Here is a 13,328-nt window from a genome sequence, read left to right as displayed (position 1 = left end):
CGGGGCGCGCGCTGACGGGCAGGACCTGCAGCCAATCACCGCCGCGCCTCCGCCCAATGGGCAGCGAGTAGCCGGGGCAAAGCTAGGTCGGCAGCCAATCGCGAGCGGAAGAAGCGGTTAATTTGCATAACGCCTCTGTGATTGGGTGCCGCCCGTCACGTGCGCGCGGGCCGTTGAATGAATTCATTTAATCATTTTATTTTTCCGCCGTGCCGTGCCGGAGCGGTGCTGAGGCACAACCGCTCCGCGATCCCTCCGCCGGCTCAAAGAGTCCCCGCTATCCCCGCCAAGCCCCGCGGAGCCCCGGGGCAGAGCAGCGGTGAGGGGTCACCCGCATGACCCGCCCGCCCTGCGATGCCGCTGGGGCCGGGCTGGGTGCTGAGGGCGCTGGGGATGAGCGAGGGGGTGGAGGCGCGGAGGGATCCGAGGGGGCGCGGCGCGGTTTGAAAGTGCGAGGCGGGCCGGGAGCCGGGCTGAGGTGAGGGCGGCTCGGCAGCGAGCGAGAGCGGGGAGCCCTCGGGATGGCCGGGGACGGGAGCGGGGAGCCCTCGGGATGGGCAGGGACGGGAGCGGGGAGCCCTCGGGATGGCCGGGGACGAGAGCGGGGAGCCCTCGGGATGGCCGGGGACGGGAGCGGGGAGCCCTCGGGATGGCCGGGGACGGGAGCGGGGAGCCCTCGGGATGGCCGGGGACGGGAGCGGGGAGCCCTCGGGATGGCCGGGGACGGGAGCGGGGAGCCCTCGGGATGGGCAGGGACGGGAGCGGGGAGCCCTCGGGATGGCCGGGGACGAGAGCGGGGAGCCCTCGGGATGGCCGGGGACGGGAGCGGGGAGCCCTCGGGATGGCCGGGGACGGGAGCGGGGAGCCCTCGGGATGGCCGGGGACGGGAGCGGGGAGCCCTCGGGATGGCCGGGGACGGGAGCGGGGAGCCCTCGGGATGGCAGGGAACGGGAACGAGGAGCCCTCGGGGGTGTCCGGGGACGGGAACGAGGAGCCCTCGGGATGGCCGGGGACGGGAGCGGGGAGCCCTCGGGATGGGCAGGGAACGGGAACGAGGAGCCCTCGGGATGGGCAGGGAACGGGAACAAGGAGCCCTCGGGATGGGCAGGGAACGGGAACGAGGAGCCCTCGGGGTGGGCAGGGAACGGGAACAAGGAGCCCTCGGGGGTGTCCGGAGGGTGCGGGGGTCGGCGGGGTGCCATCGCCCAGGGGATGGTACGGACCGGGGGCAGCGCCCTGTTGGGAGTTTTTCCCTCTGCTCGTGGCTGTGACTGTGGCCGTCGGCCTCCGCTGGGGCCTGAGAGCAGAAAAAAAAAAAAAAAAGAAAGAAAAAGGTTGTCCAGGCGTTGTTAAAGCAGCTTAATTTCGGTAGTTTTGCTTCTAAAAGTGCACGTGTTTGCAGGAGTGAAGTTTGAGTCGCGTTATTGAGTTGTCCGTCGTTAACTCCAAGAAACTAACTGCAAAAAAAACCCACCTGTTTTTGAAGTTTCTGCTTAAAAACTAGTGGCATTCGAATAAAAAAAAAATAAATTACTAGTGTTGTTTCTTTCCAAGACTTGTCTTCTCTTTTTGCTGCTACTAATTAGTGTTAATAAAAGTAGTATTAAACTGCTGATATTTATTGTAGCACCTGGAGCAAAACCAGTCGCGGTGTGATTGCGAATAATGTGTTTTATACACGCATTTTATATCAACGTGGTGTTTGACAGAGTGATATTACAACCCTGAGCTACTCCTCTGTGTGTTTATAATGGTTTTTTGTAAAGGTTTTTACTGCTCTGTGTTTTTCTTCCTGTGTCCTTTCCCTGCAGTTTTTTTAGGGATAAATTCCCCTTCCCCACCCCGCTGTTCAACACCTTATCCGGGGGAAAAATGTGGTTTTGGGAAAAGCTTGAGCCGTGGTAGTTAGCAAATAATAATTCTTTTTTTTCTTTTTTAACAGGAAGCTATAATTACAGGAGCAAAAGCTGAGTGAATGTTCCTTCAAATTAGTCCCAAACAATGCTCAGAGGATCTAAAACTCCCCTGAGAGTTAAAGAAAACGAGAGTGATTGTCCTGGACAGAAGGGAGAGGCTTCTTTCACCCCATCACGAGACCAGAAGAGCTGCAAAGTGCCCAAACCCATCAGACCATCCAAGAAGGAGAATTTCAGCGATGGGAGCCAGGCACGAGCACCAAAACGCGCCCTGAGATGCCCCAAAGGCCCTGGGGAGGTTTTGAGTCATCAAAAATGTGATGGGAGCTGTTTTGGGGGGCTCGGTGAACCGCCCTGGCCTCTGCACACCCAGCAGGATTTCTCCAGCAATGACTTCTCCACTCCTGAGAGGGACAAAGAGGAAGGAAAACCTGATTTTGGTCTGTGGGAACAGAGGAAAAAACCTGTGGATTTTGCTGCTGTGATAAATCCTGAGCTTGGGATGGCTCTGGAGGGTTTTGGCAAACGAGCCACGGGTGAGGCTGGGGTGACAAATGACTTTGGTGCTTTTCGGAGGGGTTTTTCCTGCTGGTTTAGTCCAACCTGGTGCCAGAGGCTCTAATTCAGGGCAGGTTCAGGTGATCAGAGCTTGGATTTGCTCAGGAGCACACTCTGAGAGGCTTTATATAACATATATATATATTTGTCTATCATCTCTAGGATGGCTTTACCATTTAACTCTACAATTTATATCCCCCACACTTAAATCTCCCTGTTTCTCTCTTCAGTGTTAAAGTTAAGGAAGTGCCTTGGGTTTCACAATGGAATTGCAAGAGAAATTCTGCAAGTGTTGGTAAACACTAACAAGCAATTGAGCAGCTCAAAGGCAGACTTGGCTTGTGATTAATTGCTTTATAGGCACTTAATTTGGTGTGCTCAGGGGAGGCTTCTTGGGCTGAGCAGGTGCTTTTGTATCTCAGGATAAACAGCATTGATCAACCTGAAAAAAGAATAAAAATTTACCATTTTAGAGCTTTAGGTATTACACTTCTGTGGGTTTGCACTTTGTTTTTCTTTTTAACCTCTCCTCTCGTCCCCCCTTTTTCAGGGACTTCCCCAAACTCCCGAAAATTCAGGAGAAGGTCGACCATTGGCTTGAGGGGATCCCCAGAAAACAACACCCTGATCAGGTACCTGGCCCAGCAGAGGAGCGGCAGGCAGAAAGAAACTTTCAGCCAGGTGAGAGTCCTTCCCAAATTCCTGATGGGAGACTTCCCTTCCCTCCAGGAACCCCCTTTTTCTGGGAAAAGGGGAGAACCCAGCAGAAGGAATAAACACGATATTAATTTGTTGCTGTCCCTTGGTCACTTCAGTTCCAGGTTTTCTTTACTCTGAGTAGAGGCTGGAATTTCATCTCCACGTTGAGCTTGCTTTTCAAAAGTATTTAAAGAAGTATTTTAACTTTCTGTTACTTTCCTGTGTTTGCTGCGCTTGGTTTTTGGGTAATTAAAGCGTTGCTGGTTCCAAGTGAAGTCAATTCGATAACAAACATCTGTTAATCAGATTTGTTCATAACTTGAACTATCCTGGGCCGTCAGAAAGCAAATTCTAGACTAGAGAAACAGATTAAATTCAATAAAATGTTCCAGATTTCTGTGTAAAATTCTTTTTTTCTCCTTATTTTTACTGTACAGATAAAACTGCAGCCAGATTAAATCTTGGTATTTTGTATCATTAAAGCTCCAAACAGTGAGGGAAGAAATGCCTGATGGGGTTCATTTTCTTTTGGCAGATCAGTCCTTTTGAAGCTGCAAAGGTGAGGCCTCTGAAGGACAAGATCGATGCTTTCCAAACCTCCTTTGAGTCCCTGCAGGAGGCTGAGGGGGAGCCTGGCCTCTCCCACCTTTCCCAGGAAAAAGGTTCCTGTAAGTTATTCAACATCCTGGTCAGTGAGTTATCTGAAATATCAGCTCTTCCTTTAGGCAAAAAGCATCAAACTGGAAATCCTTCTCATCAAACGAAATCATCTTCCTTTTTAAGGCGCAGCACAGGTGTTGGGGTTTGGTTTGAGGTTTGTTTTGTTGGTTTAAACCATCTGAATGCATCCTGGTTCTCTGAAAACTTGCATTTTTGGGACTCTTTCCTTAGGTTTAGTTCCTGGATTTGTACTCTTTGATGAGTTTCTCACTGAGCATTAATGTTTTTACACTTTTTTTTCCATGAAACAGAGAATGGTTTTCATTTTACTTCTGTTATTGCTGGCCTTAATAACACTTGTATAAAAGAATCACTTTATTGGTCTTAATAACATTTGTATGAAACGAATCACTTTATTTATTTTGGAGGTTGGTAATGTTTTTTTCAAAGTAAATCTAAAAAATGTGTTCTTCTCCTTACCTAGAACATCACCTGACTTTTTGCACCCCTTGATGAAGAAACACAAAAAGAGAATTTCATTGCAAAACCTGACGTTTGTCTTTGTGCTTTCTTTGGGTTCTGGTTTTATTTTGAATTGATGCAGCTCAGAACAGATCACCTCTTGACAAAGAGCCAAACCTGCAGCGCTGGAGTGAAAAATTCACGTTGGGCACCAGAGGAGCTGCTTGGAAAGGGAATTTAAGTGGAATTGGGAGCAGGAGTGAGCTCAGGATCTGCAGCATCTTGTCCCCGCATGGGATTGTCCCTGACCCTGCTGCTGCAAAGGTGCTTTGAATGGGGAGAAACCTCAAAACTCAACATTAAATAGACAATTTCTTCATTTACCATGTCTAATCCTGCTAAGCATTTAGTTAATTAAGCATTTCCCTGGGAAATTTTTTTTTTTTTGGAAAATAAATTCAGGGAAAATTTGGGCATTTTTGGGAAAATAAATTCAGCCGAAGTAGTGGCTGATGGAGAAAACTCGGAAGTCTTTGTCTGTGGGATTAAAACCCTCCATAGTTGGTGCTGATGTAAAAATCCTGTAACTTTTTCTTCAGGAATGGGTTTTTGAGCAGCAAAATCCTTTGAAATCCTTGGAGCCTGTTGTAACTGGAGATTCCCTGGAAACGAGCCATGGTAAGAGGATTCAGCACTGTTCTAATCTTGGTTAAATTCTCATTAGGAAATAAAAATACTGGAATATTTGTCAGGAAATGCTTCAGCTGATGTTTGTCACCTTGTTACAATTTGGGACGCAGCAAAAAACCTGATGTAACTTTTCCTTCGTGGAGTGCTCCTTTTTCATGTGTTTTAAAAATTTCTGCAAACAGCAAATAGGGCTCAAAAACAGCCCGAATTTCCAGACTGCTGGAATTTTTTGAGTTGTTTCTGCACAGGAGATGTGTGGTGTGCATTTTGCTGCTGTGTGTTTCTTTTTGCCCCACAGAGCAAAGGTGTTTTCTCTAAGGAAACAAAATAAACCCACTTTTTGTCTACAAACACTGATGGACAAGGTCCATCAAATATCTGCTGTGATTTATTGCTAAGAAATTTTTCATTTGAAGGAAGGTGTTGAGTCTCTCCCAGAACACCTGGAAGATTCTTTCACAGCTCATGTTTTTAGCACTAAACTTTTGTGGGTTTGCCTTCCCCCTCTCAGTGTCACAGCTCTGTGTTTGTTCCCAAGTTCCCAGGTGTGACCGCAGTGATGCTGTCTCACATCTCAGCCCAAGGAAAGCTGAGCCTGTGGAAGATCTGGGAATTCTGGATGGAAACCAAACCCCTGGGACACCTGTGGGACCGGGGAACAACAGCCCCGGCTGTGAGCTGTCCCAGAGCAGCTCCCTGCTGAGATCCATCCTGAAGAAAACCCCAGGGCTGGAGCTCAGGGACAGCCCCAAGGTTGGTTCGCTCAGGAGGAGCTGAAAGGTGCTTTTGGTGGCTGGTTGCTGTGGGCTGGGAATGATTTGGAGATGATTTAATGCTGCCGGGGAGATTTCATGGTGTGAGAGGATCTGGGATGAGCCAGTTGCACCTTCCAGGACCTGAAGGGGTGACAGGAAAAACAGGGAGAGGCTTTACAAAGGTCTGGAGTGCCAGGACACTTCAAACTGACCAAGGGCGGGATTAGATGGGATATTGGGGAGGAATTGTTCCCTGGGAGGGTGAGGAGGGGGTGGGATGGGATTCCCAGAGGAGCTGTGGCTGCCCCTGGATCCCTGGCAGTGCCCAAGGCCAGGCTGGAGCACCCTGGGACAGTGGGAGGTGTCCCTGCCCATGGCTGGATCATTTTAAGCTCTTTCCCACCCCAAACCATTCCATGAAATGAATGTTTTTGAGTTTTATTCATGTAGCAAACAAGTAGGTTTGGTTAAACAAAAGGACTGATTGGTAAATGCTGCTTTGGAGGGCAATAATTAAATTTTATTGAGTTGTATCCCTTAAATTTGACAGGAATACCCAAACAGTGCCACTGACAGAGGAGGAGGGGAATCTGCTGCAGTCTCCAATTGTGTGAAAGCCTTTGAAACGTTGCAAACAGGTCAGATTCCCCTTTCTAAGGAAAAAAAATAGAATCCCTTAGTTCTTTTTTAGATAGATGAAAAGGTTTTTGCCTCTTTGCTAAGTCTGCTTATTGGGATTAATCACCACTGAATGACCTCATGGCATCTTGCTGATGACATAGAAAATGAGATTGCCAAGGAAAGGAATGTCTGTCAAAAATAAAAATTAATCCCACCCTAAAACTCCAGAAAGCCTCAAACACTAGAATAGAATCCCTGAGGTTTTAAAGGAGTTTTACACTTTTCAACTGGGTCATTTTTAGTCTGTTTCTTCCTGAATTTTTTAAATAAATCCAGAGTGAAAATCCTGGCTTGGCCTCACCCGTCAAGGTGACATTTTGCTGATTGTTTGGGTGGTGATTTTTTTAGGAGAACATTTAAATCTCGTGCAAAACCTCTTCTCTGCGCCACTTCCCCTTCACTCAACTCCTTTATTTCATTTTATTCCAACAGAGACAAGTGACAATCAGAGCTCCAAAACACCCAGGAAGAAAAAAGTGACTTTTGGGGAAGTTTTGAGCCCCGAAATCTTTGACCAGAACCTTCCTGCCAACACCCCCTTACGCAGAGGAGCCTCCCCAGGGTGTCCCCAAGCCCACAGCCCCAGGGCCAGGCCAGAGCTCTCTGAGGAGCCTCTGCCCCTCCTGGATTTTGGTTGGGATGAGGTGAGTTTATTCCACGTTCTCTGGGAATTCTCCATCAATCCTTGGCTCATTTTCCCCGTTCCAACCTCCTTGGTTTTGCAAATTGCTGAAATATTCAAGCAGAGCCTGCTTGGAGTTCTGGAATCTCGCTGAATTTTGAGGTTTTTAGGAATTCTGAGCAGCACTTTGGGCTGGGGAGCTGGTTTAGAAGGTTTTTTCTCTACCTTGAAATGTTTTTCCCTTCACTTTTTCTCGCATTTTGCTGCTTTGTGTTTCTTTGTGCCACACCGAGCCAAAGGTGTTTTCTCTAAGGAACAAAAAAAAATAAACCCACTTTTTGCCTACAAACCCTGATGGACAAGGTCCATCAAATATCTGCTGTAATTTCTTCCTAAAAAAAGGTCATTTTTCGTTTGAAGGAAGGTGTCGAGCCTCTCCCAGAACTCCTGGAAGACTCTGTGGCTGCAGAAGCTCCTCCACCTGTTGAAAATGCAGAAGGTAACCCTGATTTCTGTTTTTATCAGCAGATAAAAAATCTTTTTGTACCTGGAAACTGAGAGTTGAGGGCTTTGGTTCATTTTTCTGTTTGGATTTTTTTAATACAAGGGATACATTTCAATTGAAATGCTAAAATTTGAATGGCTGGCATTTTAATGGAAAGAAATTAATTATCTTCTGAAGCTCCTTGCAGTGTTTACCTGAGCTTTACTGCATCTTATTTAAACTTGTGATACTTTTCTGTGGAAATTTTACTGCTTAAAGTAAATTTTTTTTAGAATCTTGATTCTGATCCTGTAATTTTGATGGTTTTTAAGCAGCAAAATTGGGTTGTGCATATTTCTCTAGGCAAGCTATGAATATTCTAATTATTGTTGAGTTTTTCTCCATTTTGTAGAGCGAGGTGGGTTTTTTATCTTGCCTTGTTTGATAGTCCTCAAGATTAAATTTCTACTCAAGACTAAAGTGCATAATATCAAAAATTACGTAGATAATTCCCTCAGAATGGGATTAATTTGCTTTGAAACTGATTAAAATCTTTTTTGTTTCATTTGTAGTAGCAGAAAGTGACAAACCTGACATGATAACAACTTGTTCTTCTAAAAGGAAGGTGAGTTTCCTTAATAAAAATAAAATTTGCTTTATTTTTTTTCACTTCTTTTATCCCCCTTGATGCTTAAAGAAGTTTTTCCAGCCTCAGGGATGAGGATTATCCATATCCAGGTTATATGGAAATTCCTCCTGTCAGGGCCTTGAGGAAATGAGATTTTATTTTTTTCAGTGAAAATGATTTTCCACTTCATTAAAAACACAGCCTGATACTTCGGTTGACAATTTCTATTGAAATTTTCCAGGAGCTTTTCCAAATAATCTAACCAAATGTTTTGGGTGGCTGGAATGTCAAGGCACAGAATTGATTGTTTCAGACTTGAGTGTTGGACAGCTTTGGTGAGAGGGGGAGGCTAAAAAAACCCAGAGGAATATAAAAAAAAACCCAAACAAACCAATTTTCTTAAATAACAGGATGAAAATTCACTGTGCTTTCATTCAACAAGTGCAAACTTCTGCAGTACAAATACAAAATCCAAACTTCCATTAATGCAAAATTCAACAAATACAAACCTCTACAGTACAAATACAAAATTAAATAAATGCAAACTTCTACAATACAAATACAAAATCCAAACTTTCATTAATACAAAATTCAATAAATACTAACGGATAAAATACAAAATACAAACTCTCATCAGAATACGAAATTCAACAAATGCAAACTTCTACGATACAAATACAAACTCCCAACTTTCTTTAGAATACAAAATTCAACAAATGCAAACCTCTACAGTACAAATACAAAATTAAATAAATGCAAACTCCTACAGTACAAATACCAAATACAAACTTTCATTAATCAAAATTCATTTTAATACACAACTTCTACAATACAAATAGAAAATACAAACTTTCCTTAGAATACGAAATTCAACAAATACAAACTTCTACAGTACAAATATGAAATCCAAACTTTCATTAATACAAAATTCAACAAATGCAGACTTCTGAAATACCAAATACAAACTCTCATCAGAATACATAATTCAACGAATGCAGACTTCCAAAACAGAAAATCCAAACTTTCATTAATACCAAATTGATTCCAGTCCAAACAGGACTGGGTTGTGCTGTGTGAAACGAGGCTGGAATGTTTCCTTTCCACTTGTGCCAAGCCCTGATGAGGTGAATCGAGATTAATTGCAGCTGATTGTTGTTCCTGGTGGGTTTTTAATGCCCCCAAACAGCCCCCAAATCCCTGTTCCCAGCAGGGCAGTGCCCTGGCAGAGGGAAGTGACCCGAGCTCAGGAGACACTAACACAGAGAACAACCAAGACACCAAAAATCCCAGGAGGAGCAAAATCCAGAGGCAGAGGAATCCAAGCAAAGCTGGGCCCAAAAAGACCCAGGTGAGTGCCTGAATTCTGCTGTTCTTTTTAATTTTTTCTCCTATTTTTCCTTAATTTTTCCTATGTTTGTGGGTTTTTTTATGTTTGCTTTTTTTCTTCTTCTTCATTCTTACTTAATTATTTATTTCTGTTTCTTTTCATTCTTATTTTTCCTCTCCAAGTGTCTCTCCTTGTATCTTACAAAATTCCTTTGATCTTCCTGATGCTGCCAATGTTTTCTTCTTCATCCCCACCTCGTTTTCCTGCATTTCCTGCCCCATCCCTCTCCCTTTGAGGGCTGGAATTCTTGTAGGGCCAAAAGGATCTTTATGGAGAGAGTTTTTTGTGCGTCACTTTTCAGACTTGAGAGCCAACAAATGAATTTGTGCTTCTTCCCTCCCCAAATTCTTGCAGAGCCATGTTAGAAAAATAATTCTTTTTTTTTTTTCTTTTTTTTTTTTTTTTCTTTTTGAGATTTTAGATTATTCTGGCAGAAGTAGTGGAGCCTTCATTTTAGGGGGAGCATTTGTCATCCATCAGAATCCAGTAATGGGGTCACTTGTTGAAAAATACTGTAGAGGATGATTAAAATCTCACTGTGCTTTATTCTCCCTCTCAATCTTTTCAGAAAACAAAATATCCAGTCTATGGGAAAAGAAGAAAGAAAAAAGCTAAGAGATCTTTGTACGGGGAAAGAGAAACAGCTTCCAAGAAACCTCTTCTCAGCCCAATCCCTGAAATTCCAGAGGTTTTCTCCTCTGTGTCCTCTCCAAACTCACCAAAGGCAGATGAACTTTTTACAGGTCAGTTGGGGTTTCGTTTTGTTTTGCTTTGCTCTTTCTGTTCCTTTATTTCAACAGTTGCACAAAAAAAAAATATTTTACTTTCAATTGCTTGTGTAATAGCAGTGTCTGGAGGATCTAATAAATTAATAATGTCCAACTGAGCAATTCAGTTCTTGTTGGACTCGAGTGTAAATCCGACCAAAACAAAATCCGCGTTCTTGCTTTGGGTGCTGCTGTTTTCATGGTCTTGGAGCTGGTGAGTTGGAAGGAAGCTGGAAAAAAATGTCAGGGGTAAAAATCTGAGAGGCTGGCTGAGGTTAAAATGTAAAGCTTAAAAAATCACTAATTGAATTGAATAAATGCAATAAATGAGTATAATACTAAAATAGTAAAAGAATTAGTAAAGAATTAAGGGATGTGCAGAATTAAAAATGTCCAGTTAACTCTGCACCCAGGAGTTAATGGATTAAACTTTCTGCTGGGTTTGTTCCCCGCTCTTTATCCAGCATGGTTGTTTAGAAGGTTATTTTTATACAGGTAAATAATGAATAAAATAATCTATAGAAGAAATACCATGAAGCTTTTCTTGTGAGGCACAGAAGATTTTGTCCATTCACTCAATTTGTTGGTTCTCCTTCAGAGGATGCAGCTTTGGGTGCTCCCAGCCCTGGGGACCCTGAGGGACCCCCAGGGAGCCTGGATGGTGCTGCTGGAGCTGCTGCTCAGGTAATTCAGGGGTTCTGGGGGCACTGGAGGGATGTTGGGAGGGAAAACTCTGGGAGTTGCTGCAGGAACTGAGAATATTCAACTCAGGAAACAAAACCTGCTCCCCTTGCCAGCCCCAGGGAAAGAGAAATGAGGGTTCTGCTCTTCTCTCTGCTGCTCCTGGCAGGAGGTGCCGGAGGAAGTTTTTTAAAATTTTTTTTATTATTATTTCTCCCTCCAAGTGTCTCTCCTTGTGTCTTACAAAATTCCTTTGATCTTCCTGTTGCTGCCAATATTTTCTTCTTCATCCCCACCTCGTTTTCCTGCATTTCCTGCCCCCATCCCTCCCCCTTACTGAAGTCAGTAAGGACTTCAGTAACTCAGTCATGTTTGGTTTTTTTCCTTATGTTTGTTTTTAGAGCAGCCAGTTCAGCTGTTTGAAACTGGGTTTTTATGGATTACCACTTGCCTGTATTTTAAAACAATTAAGAATTATTGTGGGGTTTTTTTTATCCCCGCAGTTTTCAAACGCTGTGCCGGACGCTGAAGATCCATCTGAGTATTTCCAGCAAAGTGAAGAGACTCCGTGTAAAAGAGAAGCAAAAGAAAGCAGCTCCTTGACAGAAAAGGAGGATTTACAAGGAACTCTCCTACCTGGGCTGGAAATTCTGGAACAACAGGATGTACAGGAGGCTGCCCAGAGAACAGAGTGTCCTCAAAAGGTTTCTGTCAGAGGTGACCCAGCAAGGAGACGGAGGAGAAGCAGCAAAACCTTCTTCTTCCCTCCTGCTGAAAGCCTGGGAGCGTCTGGGGCTGATGTGCCGGTTCCCTTTTACAGCGTGGAGGAAGTTTTGTCGGTTCCCCGGGGCAGGGGGAGGGAGGGATCCCTGCAGGGCTGCAGGAGCAGGGTCAGTGCAGAGCTCAGGGTGAGGCGCAGCATGAGGCTCAGCAGGGATTCCCTCAGTGAGGGCCTGGCCTGGGTTCAGCTCCCTGCGGACATCTCCAAGCAGCCTCCCCTGGCTGGCAGGAGGAGCAGCAGCTCATCCATCCTGGCAGGAGCTGAGAATATCCAGCCCAGGAAACAAAACCTGCTCCCCTTGCCAGCCCCAGGGAAAGAAAACGAGGGCTCTGCTCCTCTCTCTGCTGCTCCTGGCAGGAGCTGCAGGAGGAGAAGCCTCTTTTGAAGAAATCACTCCTTGAAAAGGGGAAATCACCTCTTGAAAGGGTAGAGGAAGGAGCAGAGAACCAATTTCTGTCTTCTGAAAAGGGTCTGGGCATGAGCAGAGTCCCTTAGAGTGAGATTTTGTGTTAGAGTTCACGAGTTATTCTCATGAATGTAAAGGGGTGGTCATTGAAGGAAAAAAAAAAAAAAAAGCTTTTAAATCTTTATTATTGTCTATAAAATCCATGTGGCAAATAAAATTGGCTGAGAGGAGAGAAGCTCTGCTCCGAGGTTTGCTGCTGCTTTCATTTTTCATCCTGGGCTGTTCCAGGCCAGAGGGATCCTCGTGCCAGCCTGGAGGAAATTTGGTTTTGGCTTTGTGTCCAGCACAGTCCCTTCAGCCACCTGGTTTTGACCATCAGTGATGTGGGATAAAACCCTTGATGTGCTTGGCCGCTTTTTACAGAGCTTGAAAGCGACCAGAGCAGTTGGGTTTTTATTCCTCTTTCTCCCAAGACAAGAATTCCTCAAGCAACTTGAAAGCAACTCCGCTCTTGAAGTGCTGTTTGAGTTACAGAATCCTTGGGGTTGGAAAAAGAGCTTTAAGATGAGAGTCCAGCCCATAAACCACGGCCCCAAGTGCCACATCTCCATGTCCTAAATCCCTCCAAAAACAGTTCCCTTCATGTTTGACTTGGGGATTTGTTTTTGGGGTCAGGTTTGGGAAGTTCCTGGGTTGGCTGCTGTGCTTGGCTGCCAGGAGAGGGCAGGCTGGGCTGAGCTTTCTGCTTGGAAAGGACCCGGAAAAAAAAATGTCGTGGATAAACTCAGAGGGGTGGGCTGAGGTTAAAATGTAAAGCTTAAAAAATGAGTAACTGAATAGAATAAATTTAATAAATTAGTAAAACACTGAAATAGTAAATGAATTAGTGAAATGCTAAAATAGTAAATGGATTAGTAAAATACTAAAACACAATTAATAAAATACTAACTGAATAAATGAGTAAAAATAGCTGCTCCTTTTACTGTTCAAAACAAAGCAGCAACTGAAGCGTGCCCTGGAATTAAACTGGAGAAGTGAAATGATGCTGGACTGCAATCAGGTGTGATTTTATATGGAAATCACTTTGTCCTTCAGCTGTCTGGGTGTCTCTGTGCAGCTTTTGGGCCCCAAATCCAGCTCTGGGTGCTACT

General features: G+C 44.7%; 1 protein-coding gene across 5 annotated transcripts; it reads left to right on the top strand.

Moving 5' to 3' along the window:
* The first annotated feature begins 191 nt into the window (after positions 1 to 191).
* On the top strand, positions 192 to 12,449 carry CDCA2 (cell division cycle associated 2). 5 transcript variants are annotated; one of them, XM_066206341.1, is made up of 15 exons: positions 192 to 319; positions 1,943 to 2,452; positions 3,025 to 3,155; positions 3,709 to 3,841; positions 4,438 to 4,619; positions 4,895 to 4,973; positions 5,524 to 5,738; positions 6,291 to 6,378; positions 6,854 to 7,065; positions 7,464 to 7,542; positions 8,100 to 8,152; positions 9,366 to 9,503; positions 10,111 to 10,285; positions 10,908 to 10,993; positions 11,494 to 12,449. In XM_066206341.1, exons 2-15 carry the CDS (start codon positions 2,002 to 2,004, stop codon positions 12,154 to 12,156), a joined length of 2,685 nt encoding a protein of 894 aa, XP_066062438.1. In that variant the 5' UTR covers positions 192 to 319; positions 1,943 to 2,001; the 3' UTR covers positions 12,157 to 12,449. The 5 variants fall into 5 exon arrangements, with proteins under 5 accessions (XP_066062438.1, XP_066062437.1, XP_066062434.1 ...); XM_066206340.1 differs by having other exon boundaries at positions 9,363 to 9,503; XM_066206337.1 differs by having other exon boundaries at positions 9,342 to 9,503.
* Positions 12,450 to 13,328: the final 879 nt, after the last annotated feature.

Source organism: Chamaea fasciata, unplaced genomic scaffold, assembly GCF_029207755.1.
Source record: "Chamaea fasciata isolate MVZ Bird 193981 ecotype frontalis unplaced genomic scaffold, bChaFas1.0.hap1 SCAF_30, whole genome shotgun sequence".
In the NCBI taxonomy this organism is placed as follows: Eukaryota; Metazoa; Chordata; class Aves; order Passeriformes; family Sylviidae; genus Chamaea; species Chamaea fasciata.
This window is presented reverse-complemented; position numbering and strand designations above follow the sequence as displayed.